The sequence below is a fragment of the Oncorhynchus tshawytscha genome, linkage group LG02 (assembly GCF_018296145.1).
Source record: "Oncorhynchus tshawytscha isolate Ot180627B linkage group LG02, Otsh_v2.0, whole genome shotgun sequence".
NCBI classification, from domain to species: domain Eukaryota; kingdom Metazoa; phylum Chordata; class Actinopteri; order Salmoniformes; family Salmonidae; genus Oncorhynchus; species Oncorhynchus tshawytscha.
In genome coordinates this window covers 30,778,737-30,799,697 of record NC_056430.1, presented here as the reverse complement: position 1 = coordinate 30,799,697, position 20,961 = coordinate 30,778,737, and the positions used below count along the sequence as shown (strand labels likewise).

At 47.0% G+C, this 20,961-nt stretch overlaps 1 protein-coding gene across 1 annotated transcript in view; it reads left to right on the top strand.

Moving 5' to 3' along the window:
- The first annotated feature begins 313 nt into the window (after positions 1 to 313).
- Positions 314 to 20,961, top strand: part of LOC112218246 (kelch domain-containing protein 8A-like) — a 59,794-nt gene continuing 39,146 nt past the window's right edge. Inside the window, exons 1-6 of the mRNA XM_042296403.1 lie at positions 314 to 642; positions 11,631 to 12,045; positions 12,196 to 12,406; positions 12,566 to 12,730; positions 13,039 to 13,257; positions 20,759 to 20,860. Of these exons, the coding sequence (XP_042152337.1) occupies positions 11,881 to 12,045; positions 12,196 to 12,406; positions 12,566 to 12,730; positions 13,039 to 13,257; positions 20,759 to 20,860 (862 nt within the window). The 5' untranslated portion in view covers positions 314 to 642; positions 11,631 to 11,880. The remainder of the gene's footprint in view (positions 643 to 11,630; positions 12,046 to 12,195; positions 12,407 to 12,565; positions 12,731 to 13,038; positions 13,258 to 20,758; positions 20,861 to 20,961) is intronic.

The following is a 20,961-nucleotide window of genomic DNA, read 5'->3' as shown; positions in this document are numbered from 1 at the left end:
AGAAAGCTCTGCTGTTGGGAAAGCTTTATGTAGGCAACGTTTATCACCGTTATAGTGCATGTATTGTTTAGTGTTGTGTAGTGGCTTTGCTGGCATGCATCCCCACAAAAATGATGTGTTTGCCCCACCAATATGTACATGCTAAAATCCCCACGCGCTTTATGTACTCACTTATAAAATATTTATGAAGGGAAAAACATTTCAGTGATTTTCTTTGTATGAAAAATGGCTGCTAGGCCTACAATTAAAAGGTGTAAAAAGTGTCAGCGTGTGTCAGAGTGCGATGTGGGTTATCGGCATGGCACAGCGGCCGACCCTCCTTATTCCACAATTCATGTATGAATGACAACCAGTAGGCTACGGCGAAAGCAGAAATTCCTATTTCAAGTGTGACCCACATAATGACGAAGGATGGAAGTGGTTGGGCTTATTTGAACATACATTTTTAGAGTGCGCTACTACCAGTGCCTGTTTTACTGCGAAAACACACTGCTAAACCAGCGAGAAGAGAGGAAGGAGGGAGTGTCTATTTCTCGGGTGGATTATTGCACTGAAGCTTCTCTCTCCATCTCTCAGCCTTCCCAGCAAAGACGCAGACGGAGAGAATATCTGGGAGAAATCGGACAGCGTGAGGATAGAAAAGTAAGTGAGAAGGATTATTTGAAATATTGTCGCTTAATGTGACCGACCTGTCATTGCAAGCGCCGTGTCCGCTTTGTGTTCAACTTTTCTGAGGCCAGTGTGTGTGTGTGTGTGTGTGTGTGTGTGTGCAACCTGGACTCAGGTGTAGACTTAACATAGTAAACGTGAATCCGGGACACTCCAATTAGTATGATATGTTATGTTTGGTATGGTTTGTATTAATTTGTGGATGTCGATCATCCATTTCTTATGATATGTTACGATTTCCAATGTGTTGTGGCTAACGTTAGGTATGTGGCTACGTGGCTAACACTAACGTTAGCTAACCTTAGCTAGGCTAGGAGTTAGAGATTGGGGTTAAGGTTAGGGTTAAGGTTAGGAGAGCTAACATGCTAAGTAGTTGCAAAGTTTGGGTTGCTAGATGTTGGCGTTATATGCCCGCCCGGTAAATAGTTGCCGGTGATGAGATTCGGACACGCAACCTTTGGGTTGCTAGACGTTATACACCCGCCCATCATCATCCATCCATCCCGACCAACCTTTAATTAACCTTCTGTCTTATGTACCCATACCAAAAGTAACATATACTAATTTTAATTTCCTGTATTTCTGTGTACTATGTTACAGCTAGTTTATGTGACCATGCTGGTGAGTGCACCTCAATAAATCACAGATAAGTGTGCGATACATACAGTAGCTTATAAACCTATTATTAATTGTACTAGACCTATTATCTCTTTTCCAGTTCTAACTTGTTATTTTTTACAAGTGGTAAGATGATGATGATGATGATGATGATGATTGTGGTAGTAGTGACGAGGATGGTGTTGTTGTTGGTCATGACTGTACTCTTGGTAGTGATAAGGAGAATAGTGCTGAAAAGGAGAATTAATAATGACTCATGCCATTTTCAGTCTGATAGGTAATTTGTATGCTGACTGGCTGGCTGTGTAACCCAGACTCAAACACACGCAATACAGCTAGTAGCATGGCTGGGAGATCTGGGTCACCCACTGAGTTGAATAGCGACTGAAATCCTCTCCTCTCTTTACTTCTTCTCTCCATCCTCCACTCCTCTTAGCATCTATTAATTACCTACAGTCATGAATGCCCTATAAATCAATGGACCTGTGCATTGTGCATGGAGATACTTGTGGTTCATGCGAAATAAATACAAACACTTTTGAGGCCATTGTAAAGCTGCTCTGGGTAACTCTCCTTATTGCTTGTGCAAACAGAAGACTGAGGCCCACGACCACTCTGCCAAAGTTAACAGCTCTGGAGTTTGGCCTGTCAGTCTGCTACCTCTCACTGCTGGGAGCCTTGGCAGCCCCCTTCCCCCTCACCCCTCTCACTTTTTGTCTCCATCTTGCTGGCCCAGTCAGCACAGCAGAGAGTGACACGTTCTGCTGACACGGGAGAAATAGTTAGACTGGTTCTGTAGGCTCTCTTTCTTTCCCCTTATTCCCCCTCTCATTTCTCTCTCACACACACACACACACACACACACACACACACACACACACACACACACACACACACACACACACACACACACACACACACACACACACACACACACACACACACACACACACACACACACACACACACACACACACACACACACACACACACACACAGTAGTAGTAATTAAGTATAAAATCCTATAGGGGGTACTGTGTCCCTGGCTCCCCTCTGTAATAGAACTACCATCAATACCTCTACTTGTTCTTCCATCCCTTTATTGCTCTATCAGTCATCTCACTCTCATTATCTACCTTAGCAATACTCCCTCTTTTATCCCACTCCTACTCAATACTCCCCTCATCTCTCTTTCCTTCTTTCCCACTCTCTTTACTCTCGCTCTTTGCCCTCTCTCTTTCTGCGCTCATGGCTTTTCCAGGCTGCCACATTGGCATTTCTAATGGTTCTCCCACCCAGCAGCCAGTGTACTGACTGTGTCTGTGTGTTTGTGTGTGTTTGCAGGAGTAATGTACAGTGCAGTAAGCCTGCAGTGTTTATTTTTTATTATTATTTCACCTTTATTTAACCAGGTAGGTCAGTTGAAAACAAGTTCTCATTTACAACTGCGATCTGGCCAAGATAAAGCAAAGCAGTGCGACAAAAACAACAACACGGAGTTACACATAAACAAACGTACAGTCAATAACACCAAATAAAATCAAAATAGAAAGATATATGTACAGTGTGTGCAAATGTAGAAGAGTAGGGAGGTAGGCAATAAATAGACCATAGAGGTGAAATAATTACAATTTAGCATTAATACTGGAGTGATAGATGTGTAGATGATGATGTGCCAGTAGAGATACTGGGGTGCAAAACAGCAAGAGGGTAAGTAATAATATGGGGATGAGGTAGTCTGGTGTGCTATTTACAGATGGGCTGTGTACAGGTACAGTGGTCGGTAAACTGCTCTGACAGCTGATGCTTAAAGTTAGAGAGGGAGATATAAGACTCCAGCTTCAGAGATTTTTGCAATTCATTCCAGTCATTGGTAGCAGAGAACTGGAAGGAAAGGAGGCCAAAGGAAGTGTTGGCTTTGGGGATGACCAGTGCAATGTACCTGCTGGAGCGCATCCTACGGGTGGGTGTTGCTATGGTGACCATTGAGCTGAGATAAGGCGGGGCTTTACCAAGCAAACACTTATAGATGACCTGGAGCCAGTGGGTTTGGCGACGGAAATGTAGTGAGGGCCAGCCAACGAGAGCATACAGGTCGCAGTGGTGGGAAGTATATGGGGCTTTGGTGATAAAACGGATGTCACTGTGATAGACTACATCCAGTTTGCTGAGTAGAGTATTGGGGGCTATTTTGTAAATGACATCACAAAAGTCAAGGATTGGTAGGATAGTCAGGGTATGTTTGGCGGCATGAGTGAAGGTTGCTTTGTTGCGAAATAGGAAGCCGATTCTAGAGTTAATTTAGGATTGGAGATGCTTAATGTGAGTCTAGAAGGAGAGTTTACAGTCTAACCAGACACCTAGGTATTTGTAGTTGTCCACATATTCTAGGTCAGAACCATCCAGAGCAGTGATGCTAGCCGGGCGGGAGGGTGTGGGCAGCAATCGGTTGAAGAGCATGCACTTAGTTTTACTAGCATTTAAAAGCAGTATGTCTGACTGAGTATAAAGTCCATTGGTCTGAATAACAGAATGCCTGCAGCATGTGCTGTGATTTGTTTTTTTATATTTAACCTTAATTTAAGCAGGGAGTCATGCTGACACCACAGTCTCTTTCACAGATGAGATCTGCATGAACAAATCAATAAACAACCATGACACTATACATATTGCATTTATATACACATCAATTACACAAGGATGTTTGGAGATTTTTCTCCACATTTGATGCTCATAAAAACTAAAAGCAGATTTACCTAACTCATGGCGATTGAAGGGATCTCTAGGGTTAGCCATCCCTGAGACCGTGTCTGGTAACTTATGTCATGATGATTACATCATATTGATCTATACAGTAGCAGCTCCAGTGTCTTCCATTCTTTGCCTTGATGCCTACATATATGAAGACTATATCTGTTTGGCCAACGTTAAACATGGGCAACAGGTAGCCTAGCGGTTAAGAGCATTGGGTCAGTAACTGAAGGTTGCTGGTTGAAATCCTTGAGCTGACTAGGTGAACATTCTTTTGAAATGCCCTCGATCAAGGCACATAACCCTAATTGCTCCAGGGTTGCTGTCAATAATGGCTGATCCCTGGCCTTGACCCCACTCTCTGAGGGTGGCTCAGTGGGTATATGATATGCACAAATGTAAGGGTTTTCCTGTGGTGAAGGAGAAGTGGACCAAAATGTAGCATGGTGGTTATTCATGTTCTTTAATAAAGGAACTAGACATGAAATAACTAACAAAACAATAAATGTGCGAAAACCTAAACAGTCCTATCTGGTGCAAACAGAGACAGGAACAATCACCCACAAACACACAGTGAAACCCAGGCTACCTAAGTATGATTCTCAATCAGAGACAACTAATGACACCTGCCTCTGATTGAGAACCATACTAGGCCGAAACATAGAAATACCCAAAACCTAGAAAAACAAACATAGACTGCCCACCCAACTCACACCCTGACCATACTAAATAAATACAAAACAAAGGAAATAAAGGTCAGAACTTGACAGTATCCCCCCCAAAGGTGCGTACTCCGGACGCAAAACCTTGACCTATAGGGGAGGGTCTGGGTGGGCGTCTGTCTGCGGTGGTGGCTCTGGCGCGGGACGCGGACCCCACTTCACCATTGTCTTATTCCGCCTCATTGTCTGCCTCCGTGGCTCTCTAACCATGGCAACCCCTCTCAATGACCCCACTGGACAGAGGAGCAGCTCGGGACAGAGGGGCAGCTTGGGACAGAGGGGCAGCTCGGGACAGAGGTGCAGCTGCTCGGGACAGAGGTGGAGCTGCTCGGGACAGAGGGGCTCTGGCGCCTCTGGGCTGACTGGCGGCACTGGCGACCGCTGGCTGACTGGCGGCACTGGCGGCCCCTGGCTGACTGGCGCCACTGGCGGCCCCTGGCAGACTGGCGGCTCCTGGCAGACTGGCGGCTCCTGGCAGACTGACGGCACTGGCGGCTCCTGGCAGACTGGCGGCGCTGGGCAGACGGGCGGCACTGGCGGCGCTGGGCAGACGGGTGGCTCAGGCGGCGCTGGGCAGACGGGTGGCTCAGGCGGCGCTGGGCAGACGGGTGGCTCAGATGGCGCTGGGCAGATGGGTGGCTCAGGCGGCGCTGGACAGACGGGTGGCTCAGGCGGCGCTGGGCAGACGGGTGGCTCAGATGGCGCTGGGCAGACGGGAAGCTCCGGCAACGCTGGAGAGACGGGTAGCTCTGGTAGCGCCGAACAGGTGGGAGACTCCGGCTGCGCTGGAGAGGAGGAAGGCTCCGGCAGCGCTGGACAGGCGGGAGCACCTGTAGGGGTGAGACGGAGAGACAGCCTGGTGCGGGAGGCTGCCACCGGAGGGCTGGTGCGTGGAGGTGGTACTGGATAGACCGGACCGTGCAGGCGCACTGGAGCTCTTGAGCACCGAGCCTGCCCAACCTTACCCGGTTGAATGCTCCCGGTCGCCCTGCCAGTGCGGCGAGGTGGAATAGCCCGCACTGGGCTGTGCTGGCGAACCGGGGACACCGTGCCAAGGCTGGTGCCATGTAAGCCGGCCCAAGGAGACGCACTGGGGACCAGATGCGTAGGGCCGGCTTCATGGCACTTGGCTCAATGCTCACTCTAGCCCGGCCGATACGCGGAGCTGGGGACACCGTGCGCTCCACAGCATAACACGGTGCCTGCCCGGTCTCTCTCGCCCCCCGGTAAGCACAGGAAGTTGGCGCAGGTCTCCTACCTGGCTTCGCCACACTTCCTGTGTGCCACCCCCCAAGAAATTTTTGGGGCTGCCTCTCGGGCTTCCTTGCCAGCCGTGTTCGCTTTGCCAACCTCATTCTCCTGTAACCTTCCACGCACTGCTCCATCGAATCCCAGGCGGGCTCTGGAACTCTCCCTGGGTCGACCGCCCACCTGTCTATCTCCTCCCAAGTTGTGTAGTCCAGATTCTGCTCCCATGTCCCGAAATCCTGACCTCGCTGTTGCTGTTCCTGCTGCTGCTGCCTCTGTTCCTTCTCCTGTTGCTGTTCCTGCTGCTGCTGCCTCTGTTCCTTCTCCTGTTGCTGTTCCTGCTGCTGCTGCCTCTGTTCCTTCTCCTGTTGCTGTTCCTGCTGCTGCTGCCTCTGTTCCTTCTCCTGTTGCTGTTCCTGCTGCTGCTGCCTCTGTTCCTTCTCCTGTTGCTGTTCCAGCTGCTGCTGCCTCTGTTCCTTCTCCTGTTGCTGTTCCTGCTGCTGCTGCCTCTGTTCCTTCTCCTGTTGCTGTTCCTGCTGCTGCTGCCTCTGTTCCTTCTCCTGCTGCTGCTGCCTCTGTTCCTTCTCCTGTTGCTGTTCCTGCTGCTGCTGCCTCTGTTCCTTCTCCTGTTGCTGTTCCTGCTGCTGCTGCCTCTGTTCCTTCTCCTGTTGCTGTTCCTGCTGCTGCTGCCTCTGTTCCTTCTCCTGTTGCTGTTCCTGCTGCTGCTGCCTCTGTTCCTTCTCCTGTTGCTGTTCCAGCTGCTGCTGCCTCTGTTCCTTCTCCTGCTGCTGCTGCCTCTGTTCCTTCTCCTGTTGCTGTTCCTGCTGCTGCTGCCTCTGTTCCTTCTCCTGTTGCTGTTCCAGCTGCTGCTGCCTCTGTTCCTTCTCCTGTTGCTGCTTTTGCTGCAGCTGCTGTTTACCACACCGCTTGGTCCTGTTAAGGTGGGTGATTCTGTAAGGGTTTTCCTGTGGTGAAGGAGAAATAAATACAAAACAAAGGAAATAAAGGTCAGAACGTGACAACAAATAATATACAATTCACATGCTTATAATACACACTTGTATATGTGTGAAATAGGACAAATGCACCTATCTTATAATTAAAAAGGAATATTAGCTTATTGTTGGGATGGGTGTCGGGCCTTATATTCATTTATAGGGACATGTTCTGGTCTAGAGACATGTTCTAGTCTACAGTGGTCTGTTATTTGGCAGATAGGGTGTCATTCTGTCTCAGCTTTTGATATTCTCAGCTCTCATTGTGACATCATCACCTCTTGGTCATTCCGCCTTGCATCCGCTTGTGCTGCCTGTATGCATGCTGCTGGGTTGCTATGGAAACGATTGGTCTGCTTTTACAGCAGCTGTTTACCGAAAAGCATGCGAGCGAGAGAGCACATTTACTCACACACAGACAGCACACAGACACACACACATACACAAACACACGTGCGATGCCAGGAGGGCGAGACAGACAGCGCCTGATTCTACATTGTAAAAACAAATATCCTGTTGTGTTTACTAGCAGCCAGTTACCTGTAAGTAACTGTAAGAAAAGGGTATATTAAGTTACCATACATTTTTACAGTAATTTACAGGTAGCTGGCTGTCAGTAAGTTACTGTATAAACAGCAGAGAGAGAGAGAGAGAGACAGAGAGAGACAGAGAGAGAGAGCTGACTTGGCCTCCTCTCATCGTTGCCATTGTGTATTGACCCAAGGCTCATCAGTTCAAACCCCCTGAGTGAGAGAGAGACAATGAGCTGTTAGATATAATTAGTCATGTGGATAATCACTTAGTGGCCTGGCCTCAGCCAACAGCCTTACATCAGCTGGTCCAACCTTGGTCCTTTAATCTAGCACCACTAACACGCCTGATTCTACTAATCAACTGCAGGGCCATGATTAGCTGAATTTCTGTGTGTTAGTGATGGGATGTAACAAAAGTCTGCACACCCTGTAGGTGTCCAGGAACAGGGTTGGTGACCACTGCCCTTCACTGAGTACAGTAGCTCCAAGAGATGCATTTCTCATGGTTATTGATTTGCTGTTTGTGTGTCAGTTGCTGATACAACTGGGAAGATGTAGCTGAAAGTCCGTGTGTTTCTGTGTGTGAACATACATACTGTACAACAACAAGTATTGAAAGAAAGTTATTGCCTCAAGCTAACAGTGGAGACATTTAAACCAAACGTCTAGGTTGTTCTTGTCATCGTTTTCATTGAAAACACATTTTCTATTATCAGGAAGCAGGAGAGCATTGCGGATACTAATGAATGCAGGCAGAACCGATCCTTGATACAACTTTTGTAGTGATGAAACATGAGGATGAGATTTTCTAATTCCTATATTTGGCCCTGTGGAGAGAATGTTTCTCTTGCTCTTCAAATAGTTCTAAGGAGTAACGATAGCCTGCAGGGTGGTGTGACACTGTGATAGACGACCTTCTTGCACTGTACTGTGCTGTAACTCTGTAAACAAAGAATAATAGCATAAGCAGTATATTGCTGTATAGCAAGTCCCCAGGCTGGTAAAACACCAGTGTAGAACTGCAGTCAGGAGTAGTGTATTAAAAGATACTACATGGACAGTTCTAGGTAGGTTTGTATATATCTGGATCTCGTCTCTGTCTGGGTCTCATGGGGCCAGCACCGTTATTGTACTGTGTTGGAAGTCAGTGAGTCATCCACCTTAGTGTGGACAGCCTTGTATGAGTGGAATGAAGCCGTGTTGGACTGTGTTTGTGCTGCATTGAATTGGATTTGATGACGACGTTAGAGCAGCAGTTTTATGGCCCTAGCATTGATTGGCTCTCCTGGGTGTCCGTTTATTTAAACCCAACCCAGCATGAACACTGTTGTTGGAACTGCTGTACGAGGGGACAATTTGTGGATATAAAGGGAACGAGCCGAGGGAGACTAACTAATTAAAAGTTTGGAAAGAGATGCATGCTGATTGTGAACGACTTACGTGGGTGCTGGTGGAACTTCTGTTGATCTCAAAATGTTCAAGCAGTTAATTAAAGAAAGATGTGGTGAAGCAAAATCGGTTACAGATTGCAATTAATATGCTCTGCAAGGCACAACAGGAGGAAGCAATCCTGTCTCACTAACAAGACTCTGCCTGCCTGGGTCAGAGTGGAGAACAACACCACAGCTTTTATTTGCTGTTATGCTTTTCTTTAATCCATTATTAAAACCAAACCAAACAATATACTGACTGGGTGGAACTCTGTACCCTCACAACAACACATGTCACTGTTTCTATGGTAACCCATCCCTGCACTCAAATGTTCCAAAGAGAATAAAAAATATTCTAAAGAAGTGTCTCTCTCTTCATTCTCTCTCTTCCTTTTATTTGTCTGTTTGCGATTGGAAGAAAGGTATGACAGCCTGACGAGAGAGAGAGAGAGCAGACAAAGACAGAAGGAGGGATGAGGGAGAGACAGAGAGATAAAGAATCTGTCTACTGCATATGCACACTTTGACAGTAGTGGGAACTCTTTAGGGAATATAGTGCATTGTGGTCAAACAGTGAAAATGGATGGAGAGACGAACTAAACTTCCGTTGTTGAATGTGCCAAACCCACACAAATTTGTACTGAAGTAAGCCAATTATGTTTGAGTGACCAATTATGTTTGAGTGAACATCCAATCTGTTCAAAAGTAAATTGCTGTAGGCAGTGGCAATTTTAGCATGGAAATGTTGGTGGGGACAAAAAAATAACAAGTGGGATGCATGCCAGCAAAGCCACAACACTAAACAATACATTAATTGCACTATAACGGTTACAAACGGTGCCCACAAACTGTTAGGACCTACATAAAGCTGTCCCAACATCAGCCTTGTCTGGCAGCGAAACAATTCATTCAGCCTCATTTACTACCTTTAAAAAAAACATAGCTGTTATGGCTGACTTGCTTAAACAAATGTGGTTTCTAATGACAACTGAGATGTACAAACTATGGCATAAGGGGACGACAAGAGGATACAAGGCAATCTACCTAGGACGGACGTAGTCAATATAACTATTTGTTTTGCACTTTTGAAATGTACAGCGACAGAATTCAGAACATGGGCCGTTCTTACAGTGTTCTCCCTGTACACCAAGTCAGAACCGTAGGATAAATAAAGGGGACATATAAGCAGACAATGAAAGCTCTTACAATATTCAATGATTACATTTCTCTAAAACAGGTTGTAGGCTACATGTGCACCACCAAGTCAGAAAAGTAGGTGAAATTAAGAGGGGTAAATAGACCAAATTATTAGGGTGAGGAAAATGGGCTACTAACATGTTACTACACAACATACACGTAGTATTACTTTCTTAGCTACAGTATACATATCTCCCTGACATATTACATCATTTATGCAGCAGCATTCAATACATTTTTGGACTAAACTTGTTTTGCTGTGCTCACTTGAACAGGAAGGTGGCACAAGGGTCCTTTGTGGGCAAATTTTGTCATTAGAGTCTGGCATTCTTTGGATTTATGGTGCTTTCAAAACAACTGGGAACTCTGGAAAAAAACAAGGTGAATCATGATGACGTCATTGATCTTCAGGTCATAGCTCTAGAAAGAGGCCGGATTTAGATTTGGATTTGGATGACCATTCAAAACATATTTTCCCAGTCGGAGCTTGTTTATTCCCGACTTCCCAGTTGTCTTGAACTCACTGTCAAGTTTTCGCAGTTCCGATGTAGCAGTTGTTTTGAGCGCGGCACAAATCATGCTTCATTGACAGGATGGGTAATGTTGAATGTTTATAATTTTAAACTTGGAAAAGAGCCCCTTAATCCCAGATTTGTGATCACAGCCACTCCACTGAATAGCAGGCTAGTGATTGCTATGCAATGCTTGCAGTTAGCCACTGTCACTGATTCCTTCCAAACCACGCATTGTTGAATTTGCGATTTCCAACTTGTGTAATGTTTATGTCCAATCGCCGATGAGCACCGATACGTTTTATCTATAATTTCTCTTCATATGACAAGGATTAGAAAGGATTTGCCAGTAGATTGTTGACTTGATTCGTGATGATGACTGAAAATATGATGTTGACATGATCAGTTCAATCAAAGCTACTGTACATATAACGTGATTTGGTCAATGACCTTGAGCCTTCATGGATGGGCACTTCTAATGTAACTCTATGGCAGCACCCAAGGGGCTAGAATTTTATAGCTCTACCCTTAGAGTTGGCGGTGACGTAGTGTCCCCATGAGTGACAGAACACTGAGCCTATCACGGCGCAACGCTCCATATTTTCTGCTGGCTTGCCCCACCACAATAGAAAGCACTGAACTAGGCTGAAACACCTGCATTTTGGAGCTGCCTTACTCAAGAAAACAACAAAGAGACCATGTTTGTATGCGGCTTTATTAACTCAATTATATATATATATTTTTTTTTTACATTGTTTGCAAACTGATATGTGACTCGTATTAATGCCAAAATAACATGCAAACAGGCAAGCCAGAAAACAAGTGAATGACGGGTCGCCACTGGCTGGTTGCTTTGATTAGAAGCATCTGCTCAATGACAATTGGGAAATTAGATGAGGCCTCTTTATGTCCTTCCTGTTCCATACTAACCATCCTTCTCTCTCATTTCCTGCAGGACCTAGTCTGAGCCAGTAGTAAACTCCAGTGGAAGAGCCTCTGCCTGGGCTTTGCGGGACCTTACTTTACCCTCTATCTTTCCACCTGGGTCACTGGATCTCCTGACAACACCACTTTCGTAGCTCTTCCCCAAGACACGGCTCTATACCCCGGGGTGCTAACCCTGTCCATCTCCCTCTGGTTCCCTGGACCCACTTCACCCTCACCTCTCCCCCAGCAACCCTTCCCTTCCCTGGGCTGAGATAGAGATGTCTGTGCCCTCGGCCCATGAGTTTCACTGGCAGAGCCTGGCACGGCTGCCCAGCGGGCGTGTCTACCACTCCCTGGCGGAGGTGGGGGGGCAGATGTACATGCTGGGGGGCTGTGATGCTGCAGGGAGGCCCTCCCCAGCCTTAGAACTCTACTCTCCAGAGGTAGGTTGGCGCACACACACACACACACACACACACACACACACACACACACACACACACACACACAGAATTAAACAAAGAACACACACAGTTCAAATATAACAGGACTAAACAACCATGTAATTACACTTTATTGATTGTTGTTATCAGGGGGACCGGTGGCTGAGCCTTCCCCCCATGCCCACCCCTCGGGCAGGTACAGCCGTGGCGGTGCTGGGCAAGCAGATCCTGGTGGTGGGCGGTGTAGGGGATGACCAGCGCCCTCTGAAGGTGGTGGAGGTGTACAACACAGAGGAGGGGAGGTGGAGGAAGAGGAGCGCCCTCAGAGAAGCACTGATGGGGGTGGCCATCATTGTGAAAGGTGTGTAGGGTGGGGGTTGCTCACTGTTCATAGTTAGTTGCACATATACATGACCAGAAACATGTTTTTGGCTCAGTTTTTACCTCCTCCCCTCCCTCCTCTCTCTCTACCCCCCTCTCGCTGTCTTTGTCTCTCTTTCTCTCTCTCACCTCTCTGTAGATGGACGTGCGTTGGCTGTAGGGGGTATGGGTGCAGACCTGCTCCCCCGTAGTATACTGCAGCAGTATGACATGAGAAAGGACGTGTGGGCACTACTGCCCCCTATGCCCACACCGCGGTATGACGCTACCGCACACCTGCTGGGCAACAAGATCTACGTGGCAGGTAAGGAAGGGGTGTGTGTGTGTGTGTGTGTGTGTGTGTGTGTGTGTGTGTGTGTGTGTGTGTGTGTGTGTGTGTGTGTGTGTGTGTGTGTGTGTGTGTGTGTGTGTGTGTGTGTGCATGTTTGCATGTGTAATGGGAAGGAGGAAAGGGGATAGCTAGTCAGTTTCACAATGGAATGCATTCAACCGAAATGTGTCTTCCGCATTTAACCCAACCCCTCTGAATCAGAGAGGTGCGGTGGACTGCCTTAATTGACGTCCACATCATCAGCGCCCGCAGAGTATACTAAGTGTGTGTGTTCTCCCTAGGTGGGCGTCAGTGTAAACGCACGTTGAAGGTCTTCGAGGTATACGACTCAGAGACACGCTCCTGGACTACACTACCCAACATGCCGTGTAAACGTTCGTACGGGGGCATGTTCTGGGACAGTTCGGGGAGGCTGTGTCTGCTGGGGGGGCTGAGGAAGGGAGGAGGCCACCAGAGCTCCAAATTCACCAAGAACGTCAACATCTTTGATACTAACCAGGGTATAGACCACCAAGAACACACACACACAAACATACATGTAAGTGCACTGATTCCCTTCTCCAGGAAGACAATAAAGTCCTATTCTATTGTAAAAGCCACACTGCAAATCTGAGAGAGAGTTAGGAGAAAGACCACTCTCTACATGTAGAATTTAGAACACACGTACAAAGACATACACAAACAGTGTGTGTGTTTATTTATTTATTTTTTACCTTTATTTAATTAACTAGGCAAGTCAGTTAAGAACAAATTCTTATTTTCAATGGCAGCCTAGGAGCAGTGGGTTAACTGCCTGTTCAGGGGCAGAACGACAGATTTGTACCATGTCAGCTCGTGGGTTTGGTGTGTGTGTGTGTGTGTGTGTGTGTGTGTGTGTGTGTGTGTGTGTGTGTGTGTGTGTGTGTGTGTGTGTGTGTGTGTGTGTGTGTGTGTGTGTGAGTGATAGTGATAGTGTCTCCTATTAATTTTAAAGGTGCCTGTCAGACAGTCATCCTATTGAATTTCTCCCCAAAGAAAATGAATTCTCTAAATGTAAGAAGCTTGTCCCCGCTGGCTGCATGCTGCACACACACATCTCATATTCCTGGAAAAAAGACTTATTTTTCGTCTCACAGAAAGAAATCTCTGAATAACAAAATATCAAATTGAGAAGAGACCAGGGAGAAGAAATCGATAAGTAATTTCAGACAGTAGGGTATTTTGTCACGCATTTGTATTTTTGTATTTTTCCCAAACAAAGACAAATGAAAGGAGCAGTAGGAGTCTGAATACTAATCTAACACCTCAGTGAGAATGTCAGTGTGGCCGTCTGTCTGTCTGTCTGTGTTTTACTCCAGATGTATTATACATTCATTTACTCTACCCTTCTCAGGCACACATACACACACACACACACACACACACACACACACACACACACACACACACACACACACACACACACACACACATACACACACACACATACACACATACACATACACACATACGCACACACACACACACACACACACACAGACACACACAGACACACAGACACACACTTACACACACACACATACACACACAGACTCACAGACACACACTTACACACACACACTTACACACACACACTTACACACACACACACACAGACACACACACACACACAGACACACACACACACACATACACACACAGACACACACACACACGGTAAACAATAAGACCCATTCACACCCCCTCCCAACCTAATCTAAGTGGAGATGAGATGGGAGACCAGCTATAGCTAGGAGGGAGATGTTTCAATTCCAGGATTCAGAAACAGATTGCTTTATTATCTTTCTTTCCCCACAGAGTCTACAACTCACACACAGGGAATCTGGGATATTATACCCTGTATCGCAATCATGGCTATACTTATCCATTCTTTAATGTCCTTAGAGAATGTTGACTGAAAACCAGTGTGCAAAATAGCAAAAACAATCAGCACCCCCTGGGGTGCCCAGGTCTAAGTTTGGGAAACGCTGTACTATGGGGAAATATAATCACGTACCAAGCTGACCCCAAAGGAAATGAAATTAAACGGCACATGGCCAAACTGAACTGACCACCCAGATGCATCAGTCTGGGTGTTGAGCACATGGCCGAACTGAACTGACCACCCAGAACTGACCACCCAGATGCATCAGTCTGGGTGTTGAGCACATGGCCGAACTGAACTGACCACCCAGATGCATCAGTCTGGGTGTTGAGCACATGGCCGAACTGAACTGACCACCCAGATGCATCAGTCTGGGTGTTGAGCACATGGCCGAACTGAACTGACCACCCAGAACTGACCACCCAGATGCATCAGTCTGGGTGTTGAGCACATGGCCGAACTGAACTGACCACCCAGAACTGACCACCCAGATGCATCAGTCTGGGTGTTGAGCACATGGCTGAACTTAACTGACCACCCAGAACTGACCCCGCCAGATGCATCAGTCTGGTTGTTGAGCACATGGCTGAACTTAACTGACCCCGCCAGATGCATCAGTCTGGTTGTTGAGCACATGGCCGAACTGAACTGACCACCCAGAACTGACCCCGCCAGATGCATCAGTCTGGGTGTTGAGCACATGGCCGAACTGAACTGACCACCCAGAACTGACCACCCAGATGCATCAGTCTGGGTGTTGAGCACATGGCTGAACTTAACTGACCACCCAGAACTGACCCCGCCAGATGCATCAGTTTGGTTGTTGAGCACATGGCTGAACTTAACTGACCCCGCCAGATGCATCAGTCTGGTTGTTGAGCACATGGCCGAACTGAACTGACCACCCAGAACTGACCCCGCCAGATGCATCAGTCTGGGTGTTGAGCACATGGCCGAACTGAACTGACCACCCAGAACTGACCACCCAGATGCATCAGTCTGGGTGTTGAGCACATGGCTGAACTTAACTGACCACCCAGAACTGACCACCCAGATGCATCAGTCTGGGTGTTTGAGCACATGGCCGAACTGAACTGACCACCCAGAACTGACCACCCAGATGCATCAGTCTGGGTGTTTGAGCACATGGCCGAACTGAACTGACCACCCAGAACTGACCACCCAGATGCATCAGTCTGGGTGTTTGAGCACATGGCGCGCTGCCTAGTGACTTTCCCCTGTCGCAGCCGTAAGAACAGCTACACTGGGAGAAGTGACATCAGAGATAAAACCTCACAAAAGATATCCATAATCCAATGGGAGAGGCGCTGTTTAGAGAGCGCCCTGCCGCGAGCTGGATTAGCAAATCAGACAAAACCTTGATCACATAACCGGATATCCTGGGTCTGTTCAATGTACCTGCGTAAAGCTCGCACCGAACGCATGTAACCTCTGTTGCTCTTCAGACCCCTAGACTTTTCCCACATTTTGTTACGTTACAGCCTTATTTTAAAATGGATTCATTAGATTTTGCCCCTCATCAATCTACACACAAAACCGAGACGACGTACACCTTTCAGGAACCGCACCACCAGGGGGTGAGCCCCCAGTGAGGTTCCATCAATTCCCACATGACACGCCGATACAGCGGACATGTACACTTTTAAAGTGGAGAATGCTTGTAAACCCCTATAAGAACATAAGTATGCCCCTCACAGAGCAGTGAAAAGTCCTTTATCTTGGCACCAGAGCTCAAACGCTTGTCACTGATACGCATACAGCCCTCTCGTGGAGGGCGCCCTTGCAGACTGAATGGTAGGAATAACATTCAGAGGTAAACCTTGAGCCATCAGATTAGGCCCATAGGAACCAAATCTCTAGCCTCGCTTGACAAACAGGGACAACAGGTCCCTGCGCAACAGGTCCCTGCGCAACAGGAGTTTCCACGGGTCCCCACCTAAAAGGCGAATGATCTCCGTGAACCAAGAATGCCTGGGCCAATGGAGAGCCACAAGAATCAATGGTAAACCCTTCCGGGGGACCCACTAAGGAAACAAATAAAGGAGGGTCTGGGCCCACTGGTGTGCCAGAGCGTCGGTTCCCAACGGGACACTCGTGTCCTCATCAAGAAAAATAGACGACACTACAGGTTTTATTTCAATATGTAAAGATCTACGTCGGCCGTGACAAAAATGTTCCATACCTGGGAGAGCCTCCACTACTGAGAGAGAGGGTCCCTCCTGGATAAAAGGTCTGCACCTGAGTTGAGGACACCGTATGTTTGCACCGCTCCCCAGCGGGAGAGTTTAGGAGTCTCTCTCCATCTGTTGATGCACGCCACCACTGACATATTACTGGTTCTCGCCGGCGCCACATACTCCGGATAACTGACATGCGGTGCACTCTGCACCAGTGACCATACCCCCCTAATCGAGTTGTCTTCGTACAGCGCACCACACCCTGACAGGGACACCTGAAGCGACCGGCTTTAGCTGTGAGATGCGGCCAGGTGAGTGGATAGCACTCAGCGCTGGACGGGCCTTACCAACAAAAGCCTCATGGGAACAACTTCCATCACAGATGCCATCATCCCCAGCAGACATAGGCACTGGTGAAAACGCCCTGTGACCCAGACAGAATTTGTCTAAGCAGAGCCGGAACCCGGACACCGTCCGTGAGTTTAGCTCGAGACCCAGAAACAGAATGCGCAGTCAGACAGCTCTTTTTCTAGTTTCTTATGAAACCTAGAGACTGAATACGGGACAGTAGCTCCCACCAGTCAATCGCTGTAATAGCCGGGGGCTCGTGCACATTCTGTTTGTAGATTCTGGAGATGCTTGATGAGGGCACATTCTCTAGAATGGGACACAAAGTCCCCTTTTCGTAACCAGGAGTACCGGCTGTACCAGCAGTCCCAGATCTTCGACACAGGAACCACTCAGATTGCCTGCTTCTGGAGATGGAGGATATTTCCTCCCTCAAAACGGGCACTGAGGCCTCGGGAACAGTCGACATGACAACGCTGCAGAAGTGTGGGGGACGCACAACCAATTGTAGCCTGTACCCTGACATCACTGTTCACATGATCCAAGGCGACACTGCGCATGCCAGCCATTGGTTGGAGCAGACAGTGAGAATCCTGTGTAGTGTCATCTGAAGTGACTGGGAGAGATTGGTTCTTCTTCCATTCGCACCACTCTTGATGACCGTGTGACTGAACTTGGAGAAGGAAGACTTCATCTAACTCACATACAGGAGGAAACACTTTAACAATGGTGAACACTGTGGAACTCTGTTGAAAAAGACAGAGTGTTTATGTGCCAAGGTTTGCCTACCGATCGTCCCACTCTGGGTCCGGTGACCAGTAACATACCCTCATTGGTTTAGGCGGTAAGATGCGTTCCGGTAACCGGATGGCACCCAGCGCTGGACCGCATGCATTAAAAATAGACCCAGAAAAAAACATTATCATGGAGGTTACCCTACCGACCAGTCATAGGTATTGGCGACAAAGCACCTTGTAACCTAGCTGGGAAAGGGACAGACAGCTCTGAAACAGTGACCCTTTCTATTTTAACAGACAGCTCATTTGGGGGCTCATATGAACCCCAGAGACTGTGTGTGGGATAATAGCATGGTCGTGTCCAACCCTCCTCGTTCCCGTGACTCCGCTACCAATAACTAAATGCCTACAGAGCCAATAACCTGTATCACTAGACACCTCATAGGGACTAGTGAGCTACAGACAGGAATCAGCAATGAATCACAGTAATGAGCCACCTATGGAGGAGGGGCGCCCCCTTGTGGACAGTGTCCCATCTTGTCACTCACCCTGGGGAGATTGATATTCCCCTTGAACCCTGTGAATACTGTGGAAGGCGGGGTAACAAAGGGGGCAAAAAAAAGTGTTAAACAATTCTAAATATATTTTACATTTGAGATTTTTCAAAGTAGCCACACTTTGCCTTGATGACAGCTTTTCACACTCTTGGCATTCTCTCAACCAGCATCACCTGGAATGCTTTTCCCACATATACTGAGCACCTTTTGGCTGATTTTCCTTCACCCTGCGGTCCATCTCATCCCAAACATTTCAATTGGGTTGAGGTTGTTCCAGAATGCTGTGGTGGCCATGCTGGTTAAGTGTGCCTTGAATTCTAAATAAATCACAGACAGTGTCACCAGCAAAGCACCTCCACACCATCACACCTCCTCCTAAATGCTTCAAGGTGGGAACCACACATGCAGAGATCATCTGTTCACCTACTCTGCATCTCACAAAGACATGGCGGTTGTAACCAAAAATCTCCAATTTGGACGGATCAGACCAAAGGACAGATTTCCACTGGTCTAATGTCCATTGCTCGTGTTTCTTGGCCCAAACAAGTCTCTTCTTATTATTGGTGTCCTTTAGTAGTGGTTTCTTTACAGCAATTCGACCATGAAGGCCTGATTCATGTAGTCTCCTCTGAACAGTTGATGTTGAGGTGTGTCTGTTACTTGAACTCTGTGAAGCATTTATTTGGGCTGCAATCTGAAATGCAGTTAACTCTAATGAACTTATCCTTTGCAGCAGAGGTAACTCTGGGTCTTCCTTTCCTGTGGTGGTCCTCATGAGCCAGTTTCATCATAGCTCTTGATGGCTTTTGCGACTGCACTTGAAAAACTTTCAAAGTTCATGTCATTTTCCAGATTGACGGACCTTCGTGTCTTAAAGTAATGGACTGTCGTTTCTCTTTGCTTATTTGAGCTGTTCTTGCCATAATATGGACTTTGTGTTTTACCAAATAGGGCTATGTTCTGTGTACCAACCCTACCTTGTCACAACACAACTGAATGGCTCAAAAGCATTAAGAAGGGAAGAAATTCCACTATTTAACTTTTAACAAGAAAAACCTGTTATTGAAATGCATTCTAGGTGACTTCCTCATGAAGCTGGTTGAGAGAATGAGTGTGCAAAGTTGTCATCAAGGCAAAGGCTGGCGTCCTTGAAGAATCTTGTTTAACACTTTTTTGGTTACTACATGATTCCATATGTGTTATTTCATAGTTTTGATGTCTCCACTATTATTCTACAATGTAGAAAATAGTAACAAATAAAGAAAAACCCTTGAATAAGTAGGTGTGTCCAAACGTTTGACTGTTACTGTACATTAACTGCACCACTTACTATAATATCTCCAGTCCCTGCTAGTTTAGCTATCTGTTGTAGAGCAACTAAACTTTCTGATCTGTCTTCCTGCTAGTGTGTTAGTGTGTTCCCCTCACTCTGAATCTGAAGGGAACTTCCTTACTGCTGAATGGGATATGTTTAAAACAAGTTATTTAGAGGAAGCCCCTGAGAGTGCCAGCCAGCCACCACATCAACAACAAAGGCCTTGGCAGAGGAGTGTGCCTGTCGCCAGCTGTGCTCTGCCTTATTCCCTTTCAAGTTCAAGTCTGGGCTGGCATCAAAACAGTTTATTAACACAGTGCTTTTATCTGCTGGTTCAGTTTCTCTCTCACCCCCTCTGTCTCTCTCTGTGGAGTTGTGGAGCTGATTGTGATGCCAGAAATACTTAACGTCCTACAGACAGATGAGGCACAACATAAAAGCTTAAAAAGAGGACTTGAAAAACGCACTGTGTATCCTCCCTATTTGCTGTTTCCCTGAAATAGTTTCACCGTCTTTAGCCACACAAGTGTTTGCCTAAGTAGAAGTGTAAATAATATGCAATTTTACTCCAGAGGTCACCTCCTGCCAGACTGCAGGAGGGAATAATCTTGTTTTTCTCCTTTGAAGCGATTAAAATGTACCGACTTGTTGGTTTCATCGTGAAATTGTCTCTTTCTTCTTATTTCCAATATCTTGGGCCCTGACCTGATAGTTTGGTGTGTGTGCGTGCATTGTGCCCAGGTGTGAGTGCGAGGACATTTGTATTCATGGTGCGCACAGTATTACTGAGTTGTGATGCCACCAGCATTCAAGAACACCAAATTGTAGCTTGCAGAATTGGCAGAACAAAGAAACATGTTTTATGCAGTGGTCAAAGTGGATTTTACAACACTTCAATGCCTCCACTAAAAAGTGTTAACATCATCCTCTCCTGTCCCCCCAGGGTCATGGCTGAAGTCAGAGGACACGGTGGCCATGAAGACTAAGAGGGCTGACTTCGCCTCTGCTTTCCTCAGGGGCAGGATGGTTGTAGCAGGAGGACTTGGTGAGGGAGGGAGTGTGAATGTGCGTGTATATGTGCCTGTATATGTGTGTTTTTGTTGACACCTAGTTGGTCTTGACAACGTGTGATGGCCGGGTGTGGTT